At 39.6% G+C, this 23,426-nt stretch overlaps 1 protein-coding gene across 5 annotated transcripts; it reads left to right on the top strand.

Annotated features, from left to right (window-relative positions):
- Positions 1–375: 375 nt before the first annotated feature.
- Positions 376–23,205, top strand: Cdk12 (Cyclin-dependent kinase 12). Of its 5 annotated transcripts, none has more exons than XM_088262822.1 (15): positions 376–509; positions 991–1,137; positions 1,345–1,681; positions 5,434–5,588; positions 7,607–7,754; positions 8,432–8,611; positions 9,863–9,992; positions 12,262–12,549; positions 14,587–14,797; positions 15,456–15,646; positions 17,229–17,456; positions 19,363–19,638; positions 20,485–20,610; positions 20,706–20,974; positions 21,693–23,205. In XM_088262822.1, the coding sequence occupies exons 2-15, from the start codon at positions 1,053–1,055 to the stop codon at positions 21,793–21,795; spliced, it is 2,727 nt and encodes a 908-aa protein (XP_088118948.1). In that variant the 5' UTR covers positions 376–509; positions 991–1,052; the 3' UTR covers positions 21,796–23,205. The 5 variants fall into 5 exon arrangements, with proteins under 5 accessions (XP_088118948.1, XP_088118947.1, XP_088118946.1 ...); XM_088262821.1 differs by having other exon boundaries at positions 5,407–5,588; positions 9,848–9,992; XM_088262820.1 differs by lacking the exon at positions 376–509 and adding an exon at positions 740–882 and having other exon boundaries at positions 9,848–9,992.
- Positions 23,206–23,426: the final 221 nt, after the last annotated feature.

Genomic DNA, 23,426 nt, shown 5'->3' with positions numbered 1-23,426 from the left:
TTTCTTCTCATATTTACATGCAAACTAAAAAGTGTGTACTACGGATACTAGATACCCTTTAGTTTAGGAACGAGTTTTAAAATAATAAATCTAAATAAATAAATAAATAAATTTAAAATAATTATGTTAGTTCAAAAAAATACTTCAATACATATATAAAGGCGATCGTGTAAGTATCGATTGCAAAACGCCCATCTCTATTCAATATCAAGAAATTTTCTATTGTCTATGAATATGAAAAAGCAAATGGCTGACATAAATGATTATCCTAGGACAGAGGATCGAATTTAATCCGAAAATATCAAATAAAATATGACACATCCATGCTACATAATAATACTAATGCTTCCTTTTACCCTGGAGAGCCCTATCAAATGAGAAATTCGGCTTTAGATGCCGTTACGAATGAGATAGCCCATCAAAATATTGGGGCGCCCGATACATCGGACTTTGTAAATTATTTGTTTCGAGGCGCCACGAATCACGATTAAAATACAGGAATTCATCAGGTGAGTGCTTTTTATTTATTGTTTACTAATTACAGTGCCCTAGCGCGTATTGAAATCTATGTTCCCCCGCTTTTCCGCAAAATTCCCTTGAAATTCTTACCTGGTAATCCCGATTTTTTCCTTATTTTGATCCAAAACCTTTTTTATTTACTAATTTTACTATAACTGCATGTGTTTATTGTTGTTCCTTTCGATTACAGTTCGCTTTTACGCTTGTCATCAAGAGCGAAGTGACGTATGAAGTTAGTGGTTTGGGCGTATAATGGAAGTTCTTTACGTTATCATAAATGAGAAGCGGTCTAAAGTTCTCGCAGTATCGCACGAGAAAGACTGTCTGTCAGATTTCCGCTATTCTTTCACATGTCCGAGAGTCGTGAGCAATGTTTATGTGTTGGATTATTATTTGTTATACTGTTACGTTATACGCCGAGGAGACGGTTCGAGGGGAGAGAGTAATAATGGGACGACGGGTGTGTTGCAGGCGAGGCGAGCGATGCGGAGGCGGCCGAGCTGCTGAGAGCGGCGTCGCGGGCCATCGCAGCCATGGAGAGGAAGGAGCGCAAGGAGCGCAAGCACGGGCGCCACCACAAGCGGAGCAGGAAGAAGCACCGCTCGCGCGCGGACAGCGGTAGTTGCGACCTCCGCAGTAGCGGCGGCCCGGCGGGGCGGCTGGTGGAGTACTCGGACGTGAGCAGCGAGGACCTGTCGGCCTCCGAGGCCGGCGAGATCCACAGCGAGGGCGACTCGCGTCGCGCCGCGCCGAGCCGCGCCGCCGGGCCGCGCGGGCGCGCCGCGCCGCCGCCCGCCGCGCTCACGCCCCGCTCTCCCTCCGCAGAGGACCGCCAGCGCCGGCGGCGCCGCAAGGACAAGAAGAAGCGGCGGCGCAAGGCCAAGCGGCGCTCGGCCAGCCTGGTGAGCGTGTCGCCCGCCTCGCCCGCCTCGCGCGCCTCGCGGGCCTCGCGCGCCGCCTACGAGCCCGTGCCGCTCAGCGACTGGGAGAAGCCGCTGTCGCCCGCGGCGCGCAACGGCGGCTCCTGCTCGCCCGTGTCGCCCAGCACGCCGCCGCCGCGCGCCGCGCCCGCGCCCCCGCGCCGCCTCACCAACGCCAGCGACATCAGCCGCAACACCTACTCGCCGCCGCGCACGCCCCCGCTGCACTCTCCGCAGCCCAGGTGAGCTCTCAGTAGTTTGTTGCAAGATGCTAGGTAACCGAGCGCTAAGCCGAGCCTTACTGCGATGTCGTGGAATTTAGTTAAACGTTCGACTTGAGGTTTGTTCGATCAAACCAAAATAGTGTAGAAATGACATTGCCCAAGTTAAGTTAATTTAAACTCTAGGTGACACGTTTACCCAATAGTCTGTAATGAGCATCATTCTAGGTAGGGCTGCATCAGTTTGATGTTGCATTGTTGCTGGGACCAGTCCGGATGCTGATTGCGAGATAAACCTAATATGGTGTAACATGTAACAATCTTTAATTTTTAATGATTAATGATAACAAAATAAATAATGCAGAAACGGCAGTAAAACTGTAGTTCCTCGATGTTTTATGTAACATATGTAAAAAATATCTTAAGGTGGAGACTGACCAGAGCATTTCGTCGTAACATCGCTCGCGGCGAGCATCATCGAGCATCATCGAGCATCCGAAACTATGGATGAAGTGCTCGGCTTGGTGTACTGACTGCCTGAATGCTCGCATCGTAACGTGTTACATTACGACGAAATGCTCCGGTCAGTTTCCACCTTTAAAGGGTGCCCCAAGGGTGTTTATATGCCTAAAGTGTACGCAATATGGTGTGGAATAATGTTAGTTTTTTGCCGACGCGTATGCAATATGGGTTAGTTTTATCCAGCAAGTATTCTTATTCTGCGCACGTATTATGTACGTTCAATGAGGTATCGTGGGTTGAATGATTGACAAATGAAAAAAAAAATTATAAACTAAATCTCAAAATTATGAAAGCTCCGAGGGGCCAATCAATAAATTCCCAGAGGGCCAACCTATAAAAAGTGGTGGCGCCAACTGTTATTTGCCAATTAACATATAAATCCTGTTTCTAAGAATCTGTTGTTGATATTATATGCACTAAATGGTTATATGAGGTCAGGGGCCATTTGTTTGTGATATGTAACTATTTACATATGTGCGCGTACAATTCAACAAAAAATGTGTCATAAGATAAGACATTATTTATTAAATGCTTTATCAAGTTTGGAAAAGTACATCCCACTGTATTGAGCGAATAATTATCATTAAAAACTTGATTGACATTATCGATACACTGCAAATAATACATATGTATTTCTTTTGCATATCTGTCATATATTTTTCATAAATATATATAAATATATCGCTCGCTCCTTTCAAGAACGTCATAAATAAAAAATCGTCCATTTTCAGTTGTGCATATTTTCGGAATGCCCAGAAAATGTAGTATATCCCAGCAAAAGCGGCATATTTTTAACTTAATATACCCGCTACAGGGCAGAAAGAGTTGTTTTTGCATTTTGAAGAAAAGGTATTGTTTAATTATTTTTTAAATATACTAAATATTTTTCAAATGGAGAAAAAACATTCAGGTTTTACCTAAAAAGATCTGTTGCACTGTAAAAAGTTCAATAAGTGGCTTGATATTTATTTTTAAAACATTGTGTTATATTTTTAAACTTTAAAAACGCTCCCCTGAAAAATCAAGTTTTTTGATTTATGACGTTCTTGAAAGGAGTGAGCAATATATCTAATAGTCTTTTCACATACTTTTTTTCATGATGTTACGACTACCATTTTCCCATGCATATTTTACGATCTCGTCAAAGAAGGTTGGCATATTTGCAGGCATGACATGGGTGCCATTCTTTATTCACCCTACAGATAATATATCACATTATTAGTGCCTCAATTTGAGATGAAACATCTATCATTTATATATGAAAGAAGATGGAATTTGAGCATCCCAGGGCTAACGACCAGACATTTGGCTGGCTTGAGTGATGTAAGCCCTGGGATGCTCAGACTTCCATCTTCTTTCATACATAAACAATAGATATTTAAATCTCAAATTGAGACACTTATAATATTGGATATTTTAAATGTTACTTTAAATGTTCAAATCAAAACAATAATATTCATAAAAACACCTCTAAGGGGGCTTGTGCACTACCCGGAATTTTACCGTCCGGCAGTCCGGTTTTGAAAAATAAAAGCAACTACGACAGTTTAGCGTGATCGAATTTACGCGCAACGTGTTCACGCACTGATCAAGAGCACCGATCCGAAGAAAGATGGATAAAAGCACAAGCCAATGCAAGCTTATCATCGTTGAAAAGTGCCGGACGGTAAAATTCCCTGTGTTTTTGTCCATCTTATATATTAAATTAAATTTTATTATAATTGTACTTTGAGTAAAATGTCTCTATTTTAAAATAGATCATGGTATTATTTTCAGAAATATATTTCTAATATTATATATTACAGTATTGATAAAGATCATCAAAACATTCAAGCATTTAATAGATAATTGCATACACTATCTACTATGTAATGAGTCAGTATTATATCTTACTAAATAGATCATTGGGTCGGTCAACGGTCCAAATACACGCATACATATTTTCAAAAACATCACATATTCTAATAATATGAATGATTTTGCAATATATTATTACATATCGCTCACTTCTTTCAAGAACGTCATATATCAAAAAACTTGATTTTTCAGATAGTTTTTAAAGTTTAAAAATATAATAAAATGTATTAAAAATAAATTTCAAGTCACTTATTGAACTTTTTACTGTGCAACAGATTTTTTTTAGATAAAACCTGAATGTTTTTTCTCCATTTGAAAAATATTTAGTATATTTAAAAAAATAATTAAACAATACCTTTTCTTCAAAATGCAAAACAACACTTTCTGCCCTGTAGCGAGTAAATATTAAATTAAAAATATGCCGCTTTTGCTGGGATATAGTACATTATCTGGGCATTACGAAAACATGCACAACTGAAAATTGACAATTTTTAATATATGGCGTTGAAAAGCTTTTTATAAATAAATAAATTCTTTGGTTAAAAGTTGCTATGAAGCGATTATTTCATTACTTTTTCATTTCTCACCCTATCTGCACTCAATGTACATAGGGCATGGCATTATATAGAAGCAGCATTATCTTGAATATTAAATATATGCTGGAAAGGTGATCAGCCCTGCGCTTTAGATACCAGTCCAGGGTAATATTAAGTAAATATTTGAGTGAAAAATCACATTTATTTTGACCCCCCGGGAATCGAACCGGGGACCTCCAGCGTGGTAGCCAAATGTGTTGACTATATTTTTTTAACCATTAAAAATATACTCTACCTCCTCTCTACTATGGAATAGCTTTGGTATTTTAATATGTTTTAGTGCTAAGATTTTTCTTATATGTATGCTAAAATTACTGAATATTTTTTTGCTAAAATGGTCCATTAACCAGTTGCCAGTTTATGTATTTGTTTTGATTGACTAATCCGAGCAGTGTTCAGGTAGTCCTGTTTCGAGTTGTTTAGTGATGATTTCCTGCACCGACCAATTTTCTTGCCAAAATCCGACTGTTAAGTGGTTAAAAAACAAGAGGTTTTTACAAAAAATATCTATTTCTACATTTTTTTTTTTAAATTTGCGAATATTATTGATAAATTGGAACTTAAGAAATGCGTACAGCGACACAACCTTCCAGCTTGACCACCAAAATACAATGGCGTCATTGTCTGTATATTGACGGCCGCACTTTTAAAAAGTATGCCAGTCAATTTATCGATTCTCAGTACTCGGTTGAAGTAATAGCCATTTGACGGGGACCGTAGCTGAGTAATGAATGGACTTGTGTCCGCTGACACGATCCCGTGTGGTTGCAGTGGGCTGACGGTTAAGTGTGTGTTCAGGAGACGGCTGACCCCGATGTCGCCGCACACGCCCCAGCAGCCCCCGCACGGGCGCTACGAGCCCCTGCCCGTGGAGTCGGATCCCGAGGTCATCTACACGGGCTCCTCGGGCCCCCAGGACTACTACAGGAGTCCTTCGCCCATCGCCATACACGGTAATACATACTTCTTCAATATAAAATAACAACTATATAGTTTTTTCCACATAAATTTTATTTGAAGTTATTTATTATCGACATGACATTTAAGTACCTATAGTCGTGTGTCTTCTTTAGCCTTCTGTGTTTCACTGTTGGATACAGGCCTTTTCCGTATCCTTCCATTTTTTCCCCACAGTGGCTATGTCGTTGAACCATCTTTTTTGAGGTTGTGGAAGCGTGTATTTACCCGATGTGGGGAAGTGTGCGTTTTGCACTGATTACGTGCATCCACGTCTCCATTATCTCCTCAGAAGTTGCATTTTTATTAATAGATGAAAGAATAAATCGTTAAACTTACTTGAATGATTCACATTTATTTTCACCAAGATTATGCTTACGAATAACTTAAAGATTATAGATTCTAGTACTATGTTTATATTCACACAAATTAGTTAAAGTTACAAATTTTATGCGCGGTAAATGGGCAACTGAAGGTAGGTCAGCTCGCTCCGGTGGCTTGGGACGAAAGAGGATCTACCTTGCGTCGTCACTACTTTTAAAGGCATGGTGACGTCATGCTGTTCACAATTGCACGCCCGTCTATAGTTTGTCACGGCCGAACGAGGCATGCACCACAAGGTCTTCCGACGCCTCTCTTACTCTTTCAAGGTCTTAATCTTAATTATTTTAGGGGCTCATCATGTGGGTCTTGTCTTGCAACATGTCGCAAATACGTACTATGTTACATTAATCTTTGTCAACTCTTATTGAATATGGATTGCTCCTTCTTCTTATATGACTTTCCACCAGCTTCCTTTCAGATTATTCCAGTATTAGTATTCCATTACCTACTAATATCTTTAATATCTATATTTATTTAAACTTTATGTACAGAAAATAAATAAGTACATTGGCGGGCTTATTGCTAAATAAGCTAAAGATATCCCTAACAAACTTGTGTGGTCTCCAGGCCGGCCATATAAAATATTTGTATGGCCGGCCTTGCAAGTACGACATTAGAGAGTGCGTAAACGTGCTTAAGGCAGAGAACCCGTTAAAATGTATCAAATGTAAACTGATCTAATTCAATAAAGGAATTTATTGATTTAAAAATGCACTTAATTATCATACATCGCTCACTCCTTTCAAGAATCATCAATTTTCAGTTGTGCATGTTTTCGGAATGCTCAGAAAATGTACTATATCCCAGCAAAAGAGGCATATTTTTAAACTTAATATTTACCCGCTACTGGGCAGAAAATCTTGTTTTTGCATTTTGCAGAAAATATATTGTTTAATTATTTTTTTAAATATGTATATTAATTATTTTTCAAATGGAGAAAAAAACCTTCAGGTTTTACCTAAAAAGATCTGTTGCACAGTAAAAAGTTCAATAAGTGACTCGGTATTTATTTTAATACATTAATTTATTATTAGATTAAAACCAATATTTTTAGCTTTTCCACTTTTTTATTTGACCAGCGACCGGGTTTCGCCGTTACCGACATCATCAGACTGGTGAGAGGCTATACAAATTGTTATGTTATATATAAAAGAAGGCAGGAGTTGATAACCATGATTTGATATAATTTTATGAGAATTTCTCATAAAATTATATCAAATCATGGTTATCAACTCCTGCCTTCTTTTATATATAACATAACAATTTGTATAGCCTCTCACCAGTCTGATGATGTCGGTAACGACGAAACCCGGTTGCTGGTCAAATAAAAAAGTGGAAAAGCTAAAAATATTGGTTTTAATCTAATAATAAATTAAAAATGCAATTCCATCACGAAGTGTCAGTGGATAATATAAATCTATTTAATACATTATATTATATTTTTAAACATTAGAAACAATCTCCTGAAAAATCAAGTTTTTTGATTTATGACGTTCTTGAAAGGAGTGAGCGACATATTGTCCTTATGAATATATTGTCATTTACTAAGGTCCTGAACACAAAATAAACGCCATCTCAATAAGTTATTGTTAGCCTGTAGAGTATAATGGGATGCGATGGTTTGGCACAGATTCTCCGCAACAGTCGTTCAGCCCCGTCCGGAGGCGCCGGGGGGAGCACCACGCGCTGGAGCGGGAGCACCACGGGGCGGAGCACCGGCGCCACCGCTCGCAGCGAGACAAGGACAAGGTCCGGCACTCCACCCGACACTCCACACGGTAGGGCACCCCTCTAAAGCCTATCAATTTATATATTGATGAATTATTGCATCATAATGGTTTACCATTAAGATGCAAAGGATACCGCAAAGTGACTTATCAATTAATGAAAAACACTATATTGTTATGCCTTTTTGACCGTTTATCCCTTGAACGCCTTTGGTTTTCACCCGTTAATCTGAAAAAAAATATATAGTATAATAATAATAAATTTGGATAATTTATATAGCGCCATTTTTGTCAAATACTACTTCATATATGGTGAATGTACATACAAATCTAAGTACAACTTACGAATTAACAGTTATTTAAATCAGTATTCGATAAGGAACTAAACCTTAATAAATTCAACCTTAAGGGCACTACACGGAATTTTACTGTCCGGTAGTCCGTTTTTCTTCAAATAAAAGCGACTACGACAGTTTAGCGTGATCGAGTTCACGCACACCGTGACCCAGAGAAAGAGGGACAAGTGCACAAGCCAATTATCTGTTTTTTCATGCTAACCGGACTGCTGGACAGTAAAATTCCGTGTAGTGTACAAGCGCCCTAAGACTTTGTACACACAATAAACGACTGATCGACAGTAGCGTGACTAACTGTTTATAACTAGATATAAGGTGTATAGAGGTGAGCTGTTCTTGATTGGTGACTTATCACACACGTCGTTATTGCAGAAGTGAGCACATGAAGATGGTGGAGAACGAGTTGGCGCTCCGGTCGGCCAGCCGGAGCGGCACCAAGAGGCGGCGCTCCCTCGGCAAGCGGTCGCACTCGCGCCACCACCGCCACCCCTCCCCGCACAGCCCCCCGCGGCACCGCCCCCGCTACGTCTCCCCCTCCCCACCCAGAAACAGGTTAGTAACTTAACACATTGACTACCAAAACCGGACTAGTTGGCTTTTCATTGCCAACTGCAAACGACCAAACACAGATAAGTCAGTTTTTCTACCCCACGTACTGGAAATAATCCTCACAATTATGTACATCACTACATCGACTTAAAATTTTAACTATTAGTTAATAAAATAAATGTCATAATAATCGAAGGATTGGTACAGAAATTATGAATGTACATATTTTTTAATTGGGTGTATTTTTTGCTATATGTACAAATTTGCTTGGTTTTTAAGGTGAGTCTTTCAATTCGTTGGTAAATAAAGTAATAATGAAGAAGACGATGGTTACTTAAATGAAAATGGATGTTATTTGCGAATAAATAATATGTAAAAAAAAAAATAGTATTAGTGGTTCCGAGATTGTATTTTTTAAATGAAAACAGAATGTGATAAATAGTGCTTTACTGGTTGGAGACATTTTCTTTTATTTTTTTTATTCATTCCTTCTTTCATTTTTGAAGGGGTTTTAAATCCTCAATTTTAGATAATGCAAAGTCGAATTATGTTTTAACACCCTCCTTATCTATTTTTAATTAATGTTTTACTTAGAAAATACCACTATTTCTTAAAATGTACTGTGACACGTGTTTCGATGCATTCCGCATCATTTTCAAACACCGTATGCGGAATGCATCGAAACACGTGTCAGTAGATTTTAAGAAATAGTGGTATTTACTAAGTAAAACATTAATTAAAAATGTATAGATTTTACCACAAAGTGACTGCCGAATCAATTAAAGAAACCCTCCTTATCATTTATCATTCGCTTAACTCTATTTCTTGACTGCCAGTTTCGAAATAACCATTCCCTCATCAAGTCAACTATAGACTTACCTATAGGCCGAAACCAGTAGCCGTGAAATGGAGTTTTTGAGCGGTATTACACTAGGTAAATGGTAAATGATAAGAAGAGTGTTAAATTACCATACCACAAATTTAATAATGCTTTTAGAATATAAAAAAAAGAATTGTGTTTTGTTGTCTTGTATTTCTCTATTCATCATTTAAAATAAAAACGGAGGTTTTCCCTACTGTTCCCAGTTATTTTATAGATCCTGCGGGATGTACTGATCTGAAGGTACCACTCAAAGATTTCAAGACCTTGAAAAAGTCTAGCAATCATGCCAAAATGATTTTTTCAATTAATGGCAGTGAAGATGTCATTTTTCTTCTTTTCATTTGCTTTAACTGTAGCCGTTTTGGTTGCAGCACTTCCAGAAGCGTCCGCAACTCCGTCAGCCCGTCCATCGTGCTGCAGCGCAAGATCGACCTGCGGGAGAAGATAAGCGACACCAGTCTGTTTGCGGAGCTGGTCAAGGACAAGCACAAGAGAGAAAAGGTAAAACCCGCTAACCGCCCCTTCCCCCCTTCCCCGCCGCCGCTTGCAAATAACATGGCCCAATATGTTGACTCGTACCCTAATTTGTGGCACATGCTTTACGTGTGGTTGTGTTGTGTTCTGGCTACTCACCTCTAATTCTACACTTTATACATATTAATATTTGATGTGTCTTGTGTTATGTTACTATTTTGGTTTTGTTTTCAGAACAAATTATTATTGAATTTTAAAATTTTATTTTATAATTTTTTCAGTCACAATTATTTTTGTTAATTTATAGGTATGTATTTTCTTGAATGTTTTCCGCAGATACTTTGTGGTACATTTTATAATATCTTTATAAAATTAATTAACTTTGTTTTCACCACTTTTTTATTAATACAATTCAACCTACCGGTTTCAACAATACATTGTCATCATCGGGGTTTATTTTAAACCAAAAATATTAAAATACTTTCACCAAAAACTTCCACACACTCCATAAAAATCCTAAAGTGATTATTAATAATTTAGGATTTTTATGGAGTGTGTGGAAGTTTTTGGTAGAAGTATTTTAAGGTTTTTAATGTTTTTGATTTAAAATAAACCCTGATGAAGACAAAGTATTGTTGAAACCGGTAGGTTTAATTGTATTAATAAAAAAAGTGGTGAAAACAAAGTTAATAAATTTTATAAAGGTATGTATTTTCCTTCCTTATTTATTATTTTAGATAGATTATTTTGTTCATTATATCAATTAAGTAGTAATGTATTATACCTTGTGAAATGCAATCTCCATCAGAAGAATGTGCGGCAAAACGATGTACGATAGATGTTCGAATAGTGAAATAAGGAAGGAATGCAAAGCTGAGATAAGCATTATCGATAAAATAGTGTGTTGAGATGGTTTGGACATGTGGAACGAATGAGTGAGGAAAAACGGTAAAACAAATTTATGAGGCGAATGTAATTGGAAAAAGGAGCAGAGGAAGACCGAGAAAAACTTGTCACGATCAGGTATGCCAAATACTTGAAAGTCAGGTTAGGAGTCGTAATAGTCGTCGGGTATGAATGAGGAAATGCATGAACGTGGAAGAGGCGAAGAATGTTTGCAAAGACAGAGTGGTGTGGCGTTCTACTCTCTCTGCCTACCCCTGCGGAGAAGCGGCGTGATGGTTAGTTAGTTAGTTAGTTTTTTACCTTGTTTTAGGTTCATTTAAAACATTTAGCTGTTCCTGATTTTTATTTGCAGTTTTGGTTTCATGAAGGATGAATTTTTCAATATTTTTAAAATTTCTTCATCTTCATCTTCTTAATTATTATATTATTAGTCTTGGTTCCCGTAGAGGGTTAATTTATTAATCCGCCTATATTTTCTCACTTCTAGTTACAATTTCAATTTTTGAAACAAAAAATTTTTCATATTATATAACTTTTTGTGTAAAAATATTTCTCGTTATTCTTTAACAGTGTGTCATATGAATTTTTAAAAAAAACGTTATTACATCAAAAGATTATAATATCATAATTCCTATACTGTTGGGCTGACACACTGCAGTGCAATGAGGTTACTGAACCACGTGAAAAATGCATCTTCTCAGTCTCAGTCTAACTACATATTACTATTCATCTTATCACCTTTCCTCAGATCCTCACCCTCTCCCCCCTCAAATCCTCCCTTGATCCTACGCCCTATACCTTCTTTGCTTTCATCATTTGCAGTAATCATCAATGTACAGTATTATTATTAAAACATTCATCCTGCAGATTCTATGCATCTATCATGAGTGCAAGCACTATCTGCCCACTGATTTCAAATAGGGTACGCACCTGTTTCTAACTAGTAAACTTTTGTTCAGCTAGAAGACGATTGGCTTAGAAGCTAGTTGGCTTGGCCATGTACTCCGCATGCCTCCTGAGAGCCTTAATCAAGCTTGCCTCTTTTACAAGGCATCAGGTTCGCGCCGCCCAGGACAACCACTGCTGACAATTTGTCGGCAGTTCTCGTCAGAACTTCGGGACGCGGATCTGACTTGGGAGGATGCAAGGGAGCTGGCAGCTGACAGAAAAGCCTGGAGACAGTTTTTGGACTCCATATGCTCCACCTATGAAGCGGATATGGTTTAATATAATATATATAGAAGACCATGTTTCTTACTAATTAGCCCGCCCATTTACCCATTCTGTACAAGAAGTTCAATAAACAGAATCGGATATGCAAATACGAAAGGGGCTTAGTTGGATGTAATTGGGGCATGTTGACTGAAAGGAGCTCGCTTTGTTTGGGCAGAAACTGAAGGAGATCCTGGAGCAGAAGGTGGAGGAGGAGCAGCAGCAGACGCCGCTGGACAACTGGGAGAGCAACTCGGTGCCGAGCGGCGGCGGGGGCTCGCCGCGCGTCGAGCTGCTGGACATCCCCATGCCGGGCCCGCTGCAGCCGCCCGCGCTGCCCTTCCGCATGCACCAGAGCGACTCCTTCATCCGCGACGGCAACGGGCTCAGCCGGGGCGCTGCTGCCATCACCGTCACGCCCGCGCACCACTCCTCCAAGGGGACGCCCATCCCGCCCATCATCAAGGTATTGCTCCCCCGCCCTACCCGTCCGTCTTGTTCCTCATCACTGAGGGTTGTGACTCTTCTCCAGTTATCCCTTGACTGCGCTGCTAGTATCGCTCCAAGCACTGAGGTGCCTGCTGCTGCCTTAATTTCATGGGGGATTTTCTCTCTCTTTCTTCCCCTCCAGGCTACCAATCATAACTAGTCGTCCCTGGCTATCCTCGCTGCCACGCGCAACGTGTCCAAAGCAAATAATAATTTCTTCTTCTCCTTCTTTCCATGTTCGCTCCCTAGGTGGAGTATATGGCCAACACAAGACGTCTCCAAGTCACTCTGTTTTCCATCTCCTTGGCTTCCTCCTAGGGCAGTCCGGCGTCTCGAAGTTCCGCTGAGTATAGTAGGTGAATGGTCGTCAGCGGCCTTCCGGGGTGCCGGAATCTTCGGGGTTGGAAGAAGAGACACGAGGGGTTGATGCTCTCAGGTGGCATTCTAAGGACATGTTCCAACTATGTCCACCTTCTCCTCTTTAGGACTTCAGTATCAGGGGCTGTTGAGTTCTTCTCCTCACATCGTCATTCCTGACGAAGTCATACCACTTTATACCCAGTAATAATAATTTACCATTAATAACTGCTCAATTGAATTAATGGTCTGCAATTAAATGTGTTCCACTTGACAATTCTGTTCCCTCTAATTTATTTTGTCAATAAATAAATCAATCAATGTGGTTCACATTATTCCAATATTCTTGTTCTTTTTTTATGCCTATTGGCCCGATGTGGTCCCTGGATCATCGTTTTACTCTCATGACCGGCCGTCTTTCCAGCTTTTGGAAGGTCATCCTGGAGGTCCACTTGCTCGGGAGACACAGTCCCTGGTCGTACTCACGGCTCTTGGTTTTGTTATTCTGGATAAATTCGTTCCAGAACCTTCTCTGTCGTTCCCATCTGAATATATCTCAAAAGTTTGCACAATATTCATTTTCTTCTAAAAACTATAGTGAAAACACAATTTGTAATACTAATAATAATTTGTAAATTTAATATTTTTTTGTGAGATGTATTGTTTTCTGGGGGCATTATCAAACTGTCAAACTCTCAAGGCAAAACAGTTGTCTTAAAAATAGATAAATCCAGTAGAATCATACAATGTGTATTTTAACTTGTAATAATGAATAATAAAATTCTACAAAGTAAAATTCCAATGCATCAAATATTCATGTTTATTCCAACACCTTCAAATAATTTATCACTGTAATTATTATAAACATATGACCATCATATTGTATCACACACACAACAATGAATCTGGAGTTATACGAATAATATGAATAATCACAATCAAGTTGTTAATCCAATAAGGTGCCACTTAAGTGCGGATAGAGGGGTCAAAAGACGATTGAATAAGCGTTAAAATGGTATTGATGCATGTTTGCTGATTAATAAGATTTATGTTTGCTTACTCCGATTGGGGCAATGTTAGTTCAGTCTAAAGTTTTAGTACTAATCCGGGTTTTGTCCATAACTTCATTCTCCCCTAAGACTATTTACCTGTTTTTATGCATGCTCACATGTATGTTTTACATTTAATTTTAATTAACATAAACTTAATGTTGACTGATGAAAATTATAATATTTAAAAAGCATCGCAAAATGGTGTTTTCATACTTTTACCATGATATGCATGATAGATTGAACGATGAATGGTAAAAAAGAGTGTTTTATTACCATATTTTATTTCATTAATATATTATGTACTATTAAAAACTTGTAAAAATTGTAAAGCCGAAAACAATAGGTTTAATTTTTTAATAAAAATTTGCTAAATTTGTGGAAATATTTGATAAATAATCACTACGCCCCAAACGTGGGTCCATACTCTATCTGACCTGGTATTTTATAGGCCCATGGTGGAAAGATTGTTCTGTTCTCTGCTAATATAGGCTAGTTTTATTTATATAGATTTGGTGTATTATTTGTACAACTCCATATTAAAATAAGCGCCGATAGGCTAGTTTTCATAAATATTCTAATTGTAGTCTGGTTTTGTCTGTCCCCAGGTGGGCGGGAGCGTGGTGGAGGGCGTGTACCGCAGCCGCACGGCGGCGCTGAGCGGGGCCGCCGGCCGGCCGCGCATCTCCGCGCTGCCCCTGCCCCCGGGCGCCGGCAGCCCGCACGGCGCCGCCAGCCCGCTCAGCTCGCCTCCCACGCCGCCCCCGCCGCCCCCCCAGCCGCGCCGCTCCGGCATCATGACCCTGCCCATGCCCCCAGGTGAGCTGCCACCCCCCCGACACTTGGCACACTCATATTGTATCACAGATGTATAACAAATTAAATTAATTTTACATATCGCTCACTCCTTTCAAGAACTTCATAAATAAAAAAACTAGATTTTTCAGGAGAACGTTTTTAAAGTTTAAAAATATAATACAATGTATTCAAAATAAATTACTAGCCACTTATTGAACTTTTTACTGTGCAATAGATCTCGTTGGGTAAAACCTGAAGGTTTTTTCTCCATTTGAAAAATATTAAGGATATTTATAAAAATAATTAAACAATACCATTTCTTCAAAATGCAAAAACAACACTTTCTGCCCTGTAGCGGGTAAATATTAAGTTTAAAATATGCCGCTTTTGCTGGGATATCACCACAACTGAAAATTGTCAATTTTTGATTTATGACGTTCTTGAAATCAGTGTGATATGTCAATCTAAGAAAGAAAAAAACATGAAATTTCCATTTCCTCCGGTCGGTTGCTGCTTGCAGTCAGTTTCTACCCCCCACAGCAACTATGCCATCTCTTTTGGGGTCTTCCGACACCTCTTTTGTTCTCCCAAGGTCTTCATCGTAAAATTATAATCTTGGACCCCAAAAGTGGATCGTACTGCATAAAAACAAATTGGTTTTACTCTCGTTGTTTTTCAGTAATCCCCGGTTCGGAGGAGCTGAGCGCAGAGGAGGAGGACTGCTCCACGCCCCCCCGGGCGGCCCCTGCGCCCCCCCCGGCCCCCGCGGCCCCGCGCCTGCGCCGCCCCCGCATCCTGCGCCGCCGGGGCTCCCGCTCCGCCCCCAACCAGGGCCGCGACTGGGGGGAGAGATGCGTCGACGTGTTCGAGGTAACCCACTAACTCTCAACTGTCCAATGATCCGACTGCCATATTAACTGGTTAACTGCCAGCAGGTACATGTATGGCGGTACCCAGCACGCCGCGAATTTTACCACAAAAATAAAACCTTCTAAACATGTTGTTATTAAAAGTGTATTAACGTTTATTTATCAAACTTGCCAAATAAATGAAGAGCGCGCCAGTCGTTCAGTCATTTATCCATAATCATAAAATTAATTGGTCATGGTGCAGGGTTGTCACAAAATTTGTCATAGAAAATATGAAAACTAAATTATATGTCAGAAGTAATTGTTTATGTTAGTTTAATATTAAAAGTATACACACACACATACACTTTGATTTAAAAAAAAATAAAATCATCAGAATCAACACTAAAATCACTGTCATCAGATTCGAAAGTGACGGCAACTCGGGGATTATTGGACAACCCTGAGCGCCATTAGTTGTTCCGACGACAAAGCTTTCTTTAATAATTAACCGTTTAATGTGGTAAAAACAAATTCTGTTTCAATTCTAAGTATGCAAAAATATTCTAAATAGATGTCACTATGCGTTCAATATATTTGTACATTTTAAATAATTGATTTTCTTTAGTAAAAGCCCATTTAAAACGGCGCGTCTTAAGACGTAATTTTTGTATGAGTGGCGATCCGTTCACAGAAAATTATGCGTCGTAAGCTCTTGGCAGTTAACCGGTTAAAGACAGATCTTTTGATTATGTACATATTAAGGAGATTTAAGTCAGGGTGGGATTTTTACAGCTCCTTCGGTTCACAGTTTAAAAGTTATCTTAAGAAATGGACATTTAGAATTCAAATTTGTTTATTACTCATTTGATATTATGCAGCGCTCTATCCACCTTTTGATTTGAGAAAATTGTATAAATCTTTTTCCTATTTAAAATAAAAATACCCTGTAAACCTGGTTTTTCCCTCTTGCAAACCGCACTGAAAATTTACATTTTTTGACAAATTGTTTCTAATTAACTATTATGCTGGTATTTTTTATTGGAAAATAATATTGAAATGCATAATATCCTTGAATGCATGTACACAATAGTTACACGTTTCTATCGTGAGCAAGCTAGTTCCTACTAGCGTATATAACCCCGACTGGCCTCACCGTTCTTATTTATTGTAACTACAGACAGTTGGTACAATTCCATATTGAATTGTTGGGTAATATATCCAAAATAAAACAAGGTTTTTTTGTTGGATTGAATTCTACATTTATTTATGTATATCTTAATACTTAATAGTTTCGTCTTCTTAGGACATTATCAAACACTCTGTTTGATAATATCCTAAGAAGACGAAACGTGTCACGTATTAAGATATACATAAATAAACGTAGAATTCAATCCAACAAAAAAAAAAACCTTGTTTTATTTTGGATATATAACCCAAAAACTCACCATTCTTCCTTATTCCTTCACCCAAGTTAGGGTGAAGTATAGGTGTAGTATATATCCCATATAAATATGTCCGCTCTTATGGTGGAGACTGACCGGAGCATTTCGTCTGTTGTTGTGGAGTGTGGATAAAGGGAGTGTGGGTTGCGGTGTGTGCAGGTGATAGCGCAGATAGGCGAGGGCACGTACGGGCAGGTGTACAAGGCGCGGGACCGGCGCGCGGGGCAGCTGGTGGCGCTCAAGAAGGTGCGTCTGGAGCACGAGAAGGAGGGCTTCCCCATCACGGCCGTGCGCGAGATCAAGATCCTGCGCCAGCTCAACCACACCAACATCGTCAACCTGCGCGAGATCGTCACCGACAAGCAGGACGCCCTCGACTTCAGGAAGGTGAGTGCCATTCCCCATACTGCACCGCATGTGTTAGTACCGCATAATAATAATTGTTACTGCTAACGGAACTGGAACACTCATGATGAGGAAGACGGAACCGCGCAAATGAAGATAACTGTTTATTTATAAAAAAATCACAAATTTAGGGACATAGGGACACAATTAGGTAATTACAAAACTTATTAAGGCGAGAAGAACAAAGCGACACCAATATAAAAACAGAGCGAGCGCGGCGCATACACGTTTTGAATATTATTTAATCTGAGCATGAAAATATTGGTCCTCCACCCCTTATATAGGAATTTAAAGGCGTTGCATGTGGTGGGGACAATATTTGTAACATTTAAAGCTTAATGAACTGCGTCTCTTTGTTCTTCTCCAATACCTTTATGACTTACATAATCTTAATTTCTAAACATTAATATTATGTTATCAAATATATCATTAAAAAATACACTATTTTTTATGACACATGCAAAATTACTTAATTTTCAATATTCTTAGTGATAAGACAATGTCCATTCGTTGCCTAGGTTGTGTTACCAATATTGAAATTGGGTGGAATATAAAATAATAAACCTGTGGATAAACCCATTTGGAAGAAACAATAATAATAATAAATTTGGATAACTTATATAGCGCCATTTTTGTAAAATACTACCTCAAGGGCGCTTCACTGTGAATGAATCGGGGAAAATATTATGGTGGAAATGATTTAGCAAACAAATGTGTTTTTAGTTTTTTCTTAAGATTATCTCTCGCTATTTCTAACCATTGGTGGAAGAGCATCCCACGCCATCGGTCCCGCAACAGCAAAGGCACGTTCGCCAAATTTAGTGCGCTGGTTGGCGAGCTGGTAAGATCACTTTGCCCATTGCAGTTGTTGTAGCCGATCGAAGCGTGAGACGTCAATCGACCAATTCGTCTGGAATACACAGCTCTTTATGATACTTCACATGTTCGCACTGGGGAACTTCTAGAAAATTTGGTGACGGATTTACAGCCTTGTATTATTTAGATTGGCAGTGACAGGTATATTGAAAGCTTTTAAATGTAAATTCATAGTAAAATCGGGATACAATTTTATGTTGTTTCACATTTTCAATAAATTTCGCAACTTAGTTCAAAAAAAAATTTGCTTAGCAAGAGCAGATCTGTCAGGAAGCCTAGATGCTTCTGTATCAGATCTGGGCATGCGGTGGGACAGCTTTCAATAGCTCTTTATGATACTCTGGAGCCATATTGTGTATTGATACATGAATTCTTTCTTCTCCTCTTATTCCTCATTGCTGAGGGTTGTGACCCTTGCAGAAGCAATGACTCTTCTCCAGTTATCCCTTGACTGCGCTGCACGTAGTGCTCCAACCACCGAGGTGCCTGCTGCTGCCTTAATTTGATCGGTCCATCGTGTGGGGATCTTCCTCTCCCTCTCTTTCCCATACATGAATCGGCAGAGTTTATACTCAACCCTTTCGGGAAAGCGTAACCAGTGGAGTTTGTGAAGTAGTGGGGTGATGTGACTGAATTTAGAAATTCCAAAAATCAGTCTCGCTGCTGCGTTTAACACTGATTGCAGTCGAGTCATTTTATTGTTTGGTAGACCCGTTTATATACGGTTAGTACTGTCGGCCTCCGTAGTGCAATGGTTAGCGTGTTTAGCTACCGTACTGGTGGTCCCGGGTTCGATTCCCAGGGAGGAGTGAAAATAAATATTAGTGATTTTACACTCTAATATTTATTTAATATTACCCTGAAGCGCAAGAGTGCCGTCATGTAAGTAACGATTAAGATAACACTGCGTCAATACAATGCAGTGCCTTATGCACAGTTAGGTGCGGATAAGGGTTAGAAGAACTGTATATGAAGTATACTGGCCTGATACTAAAGGGAGCGCCCGTTGCAGGACAAGGGCTCCTTCTACCTGGTGTTCGAGTACATGGACCACGACCTCATGGGGCTGCTGGAGTCCAAGATGGTGGACTTCAACGAGGCGCACAACGCCAGCATCATGAAGCAGCTGCTGGACGGGCTCAACTACTGCCACAAGAAGAACTTCCTGCACCGCGACATCAAGTGCAGCAACATCCTCATGAACAACCGCGGCGAGGTGAAGCTCGCCGACTTCGGGCTCGCGCGCCTCTACAATGCCGAGGATCGCCAGCGCCCCTACACCAACAAGGTACCGTCACCGTTCCTTACTCTACAATAACTATTCTACTCTCAACTTCAATGTTCATAAAGATTCATGTACACAACTAAATGCTATAATTATATTAACATTTTGAGTGTGTCCAAAATCTTCACACTTCACAACTCTGGATTATCTCCAATTAGGAGTTTTTTTTATCATAATTGTGAATATACGTATATGTATTCTTTAACATTCCTTCATATTTTCAGTTATATATCATATATATAACAGTAAGCTCGTAGAATTTTCAAGTATGTATAAACATAGATGTCTGTCTCCCTTGCACTAATTGAATTCGCATTAGATACTTTTTGGTACACCTCAAAATAAAATGAAATCTTTGAATTATGAAATTTCTACTTATAGGTGATTTATTAATGACAACAATGACAAATTATAAATTATATTTGTTCTAATATATGTAGTAGTAACCTTTTACTATGGTAGTTTGCTTACATCCTCTTTACTGCACCTTGCACAAGTTCCCGTGTCGAATTTCTGGTAAAGGACTGATCACCTCGCCTTTGTGTAATCGCCTTGTGGTCTGCTAGGTACACCGTTTGAATATTGTACGAGTGACCATGTGAGTTAACTCATCATCAACGCCTAAAAGCGTCCTTTACATAAGCGGTCTATATGCTTACTTTTGGTGGAGTGCGAGGTATCCAAAAAACATTGTACAGACGGGAATCGTGTTTGCGGTTACTTGTGATTAGTATACTGAGGATCGGGCAGAGGACCATCTGAGTATAATTAGGGTCGAGGTTGATGAAAAAACCGCACAAAAAGAATGTGTTAATATAATTATGGCTGTTTGATTTTTGTTTTGTTCAGGTGATCACTTTATGGTACCGGCCGCCTGAGCTGCTGCTGGGCGAGGAGAGGTACGGGCCCGCCATCGACGTGTGGAGCTGCGGCTGCATCCTGGGGGAGCTCTTCCTCAAGCACCCCCTGTTCCAGGTATGGCTCTGACTGCTCTCTCCTAGGGTGAGGTATGTCGGTGAGTGCAGTATACGGGAGTGTGGGGGAGTATTGACGCGCGACTCTGTCCGCAGGCCTCGGTGGAGATGATGCAGCTGGAGATGATCTCGCGCGTGTGCGGCACGCCGGCGCCGGCGGTGTGGCCGGCGGTGATCAAGCTGCCGCTGTGGAACGCGCTGAAGCCCAAGAAGCTGCACCGGCGCCGCCTGCGCGACGACTTCTCCTTCATGCCGGCGCCCGCCCTGGACCTTCTGGACCGCATGCTGGAGCTGGACCCCGAGCGCCGCGTCACCGCCGAGGACGCCCTCAAGTCCGCCTGGCTCAAGAACGTCAACCCGCAACAGTGAGTACCCTTTTCACTACTTGCTACTAATAAATATGAGACAACTATCACTTATCAGAAAAGATTGGTCTGCAAGTCCATTTGAATATTGTTGAAGTTAAAATTTAAAAGAAAACACTAGTTTTTTACCACTTGAATTAAATTTATTTTATTTTAACGACTTATTTGAGAAGCTTCTTCAGGTCTAAATATAAACTTTATATTATTCTTTTAAATTTCATCATGTCTTACCACAAAGTAAATGCCGAAACAATAAATAAAATACATATTGTAGAAGTTTATTGTTGGTAGACAAACACGCTAACCGATGACTACGGAGGCCGACAATCTGGTCCGATCTCTATCCTGACACATTTCTGGAATTCTTTATAGTATTTATCATTCTATCCGCAGTTGACACGCGCATTACACCAATACTTCGAAGTTGTCAAGTGACAACACGCAACAATAATAATCTTTATGGGCTATATTCCTTGTTTGAAATTAGGAATTTAACAGAAATCGGAATTTTCACAAGTTTGCTCACGCAAAGTATTGCGGACAATCAAATACTCGTACTTCATTGTCACACCTATAGATCTCATCAGGGAATTTTACTACCGTGTATTGAACACTACAGTCGTGTTATTCGAATACCTTACAAAAATGTATGTAGCGTTCTTTAGTATGGAACGTAGCGCTATGCACTTGGGACTCATTCCCAACTCTGTCTCCGCAGGATGCCGGGTCCCGACTTGCCGACGTGGCAGGACTGCCACGAGCTGTGGAGCAAGCAGCGGCGCCGGCAGCTGCGCGAGCAGCAGGAGCCCGCACCCGCCTAGCCCCTGCCCCCGGGGCTCTGGGAGCCCCCCGCCTACTGGCAGGACACCCCGCCTCGTGATGCTCCACTGCCCTCTGAGGAACTTGCGGGAACTAGTAATCAAATTGGAGTGAATTGTGGGGGTGAAATTACGAGTGAAATGTGGTAACTGGTAGTGAAATTCTGAGTGAAACGTGGTAACTGGTAGTGAAATTCTGAGTGAACTCTGGTAACTTGAAGTGAAATGCGGGGACTGGTAATGAAACTTGATACATGGGAAGGCATTAAGATATGGAGAGTAAAGTTTGTGGGGGACTAGTAAACTTGAGTGAAGAAGTAAGTCCACGAATCTGAGAGCGTCTGTGAATGTTCAAAAATTACAGGTGATCAGTCCGGAAAACACAATGTTCTTGGTCACCCAGACTGACAATGAATATATGTCAATATGATTTCAAGTGTTTCTTGAAAAAACTGTTCGTGTTTTGATGAAGATGCATCAAATTATTCTAAAACTTTTTCTTTCTCAGTTCCTATAAAAAAAATTACTACGGTTATTTTGTCAAAGCAAATCATAATGGAATTGAAAAATATTGTATAGACGTCTCACTCCCACTTGTGCAACTTATTAGTATTATTAATGACCTGCTCAGAAGGCGCATAAGTGCAAGTGAGAGATCTGGTATATTTAGGCTCTAAAATACAAAAAAAAATACATCTTGTCATGTATGTCTACAAATAGGAAAAGAAATGTGTTTTTAATACTTAATTATTGGGACGAATTGCTTCAATTTGGACAGTATGATGTTACGTGAGATGCCCGCAGAACAGATTAAGCCAATTCAACCCAATCACATGTCGAGACTAAGATTTTAATGATTTCTGGCTTAAAATGGAGCATATTCTTCAAACTATTGATATCTGTCTGAATAATCCTGCTCAGAGTAAGTATAAAAAATATACATTTTATTTGTTCTAGTATGTAAAATAACTTTCTTAAAAGAATCTCATTCACAAATAAAGGTTTCAGATTATTACTTTGCAAGAATTCAGAATCAACAGATGATGCTTTGAACTCGTTTGTAGTTTGTTCATTGTCTCATGGAACATGTGAAGTTTTAAAAATTAATGTATTTAATAATGAATCAGAATTGCGGATATTACGTCATAACTTATGACAGGTCGCATGCCCCGACTTCCATGTTCTCTCGTCTTCTTCTTCATGTATTGAGATATCTGGGTACATCTTTGGCAATTCGGGCATCTCATGTTGTCTTGTAATATGTTATAAAGTAAATTAATGAGCATACCGGCATAAAAAACACAATGTGCAATATAATGGGAGCCCTCAACAAAATCAAAGCTGCTAGATAAATATGTATTAACTTACTGAATAGTGAAAAATGCGAAGAAAAAAGTCACAATAAAAAAAAAACAGATGCAATGGAGGATGCAATTGTCCATTGTAATCATCTTACGATCTACATTTAAGTGTGTGATGTCTCTCTGTAACATAATTTTTAACCCGAGCTGGTGGATGATTTTGAGTATGGAATGGTCTCATCATATGCCGCAAATATTGGTGGCACATAACACATCGTGGGCTGATTACTACAACTAGGAAAATAAGCTTTGTTGGGAAATTGAAATCAGTAA

The sequence above is a fragment of the Brachycentrus maculatus genome, unplaced genomic scaffold (genome assembly GCF_059751285.1).
Source record: "Brachycentrus maculatus isolate JH-2025_06_01 unplaced genomic scaffold, ASM5975128v1 h1tg000190l, whole genome shotgun sequence".
NCBI classification, from domain to species: domain Eukaryota; kingdom Metazoa; phylum Arthropoda; class Insecta; order Trichoptera; family Brachycentridae; genus Brachycentrus; species Brachycentrus maculatus.
This window is presented reverse-complemented; position numbering and strand designations above follow the sequence as displayed.

What these genes read in the sequence shown, in the direction of transcription:
- Cdk12 (XM_088262818.1), top strand. An exon ending in CCGCTCGCGCGCGGACAGCG is followed by an intron (nt 1,138 to 1,344) that starts GTAGTTGCGACC and finishes CTCCCTCCGCAG; the next exon opens with AGGACCGCCAGCGCCGGCGG. An exon ending in ACAAGCACAAGAGAGAAAAG is followed by an intron (nt 9,993 to 12,261) that starts GTAAAACCCGCT and finishes TTGTTTGGGCAG; the next exon opens with AAACTGAAGGAGATCCTGGA.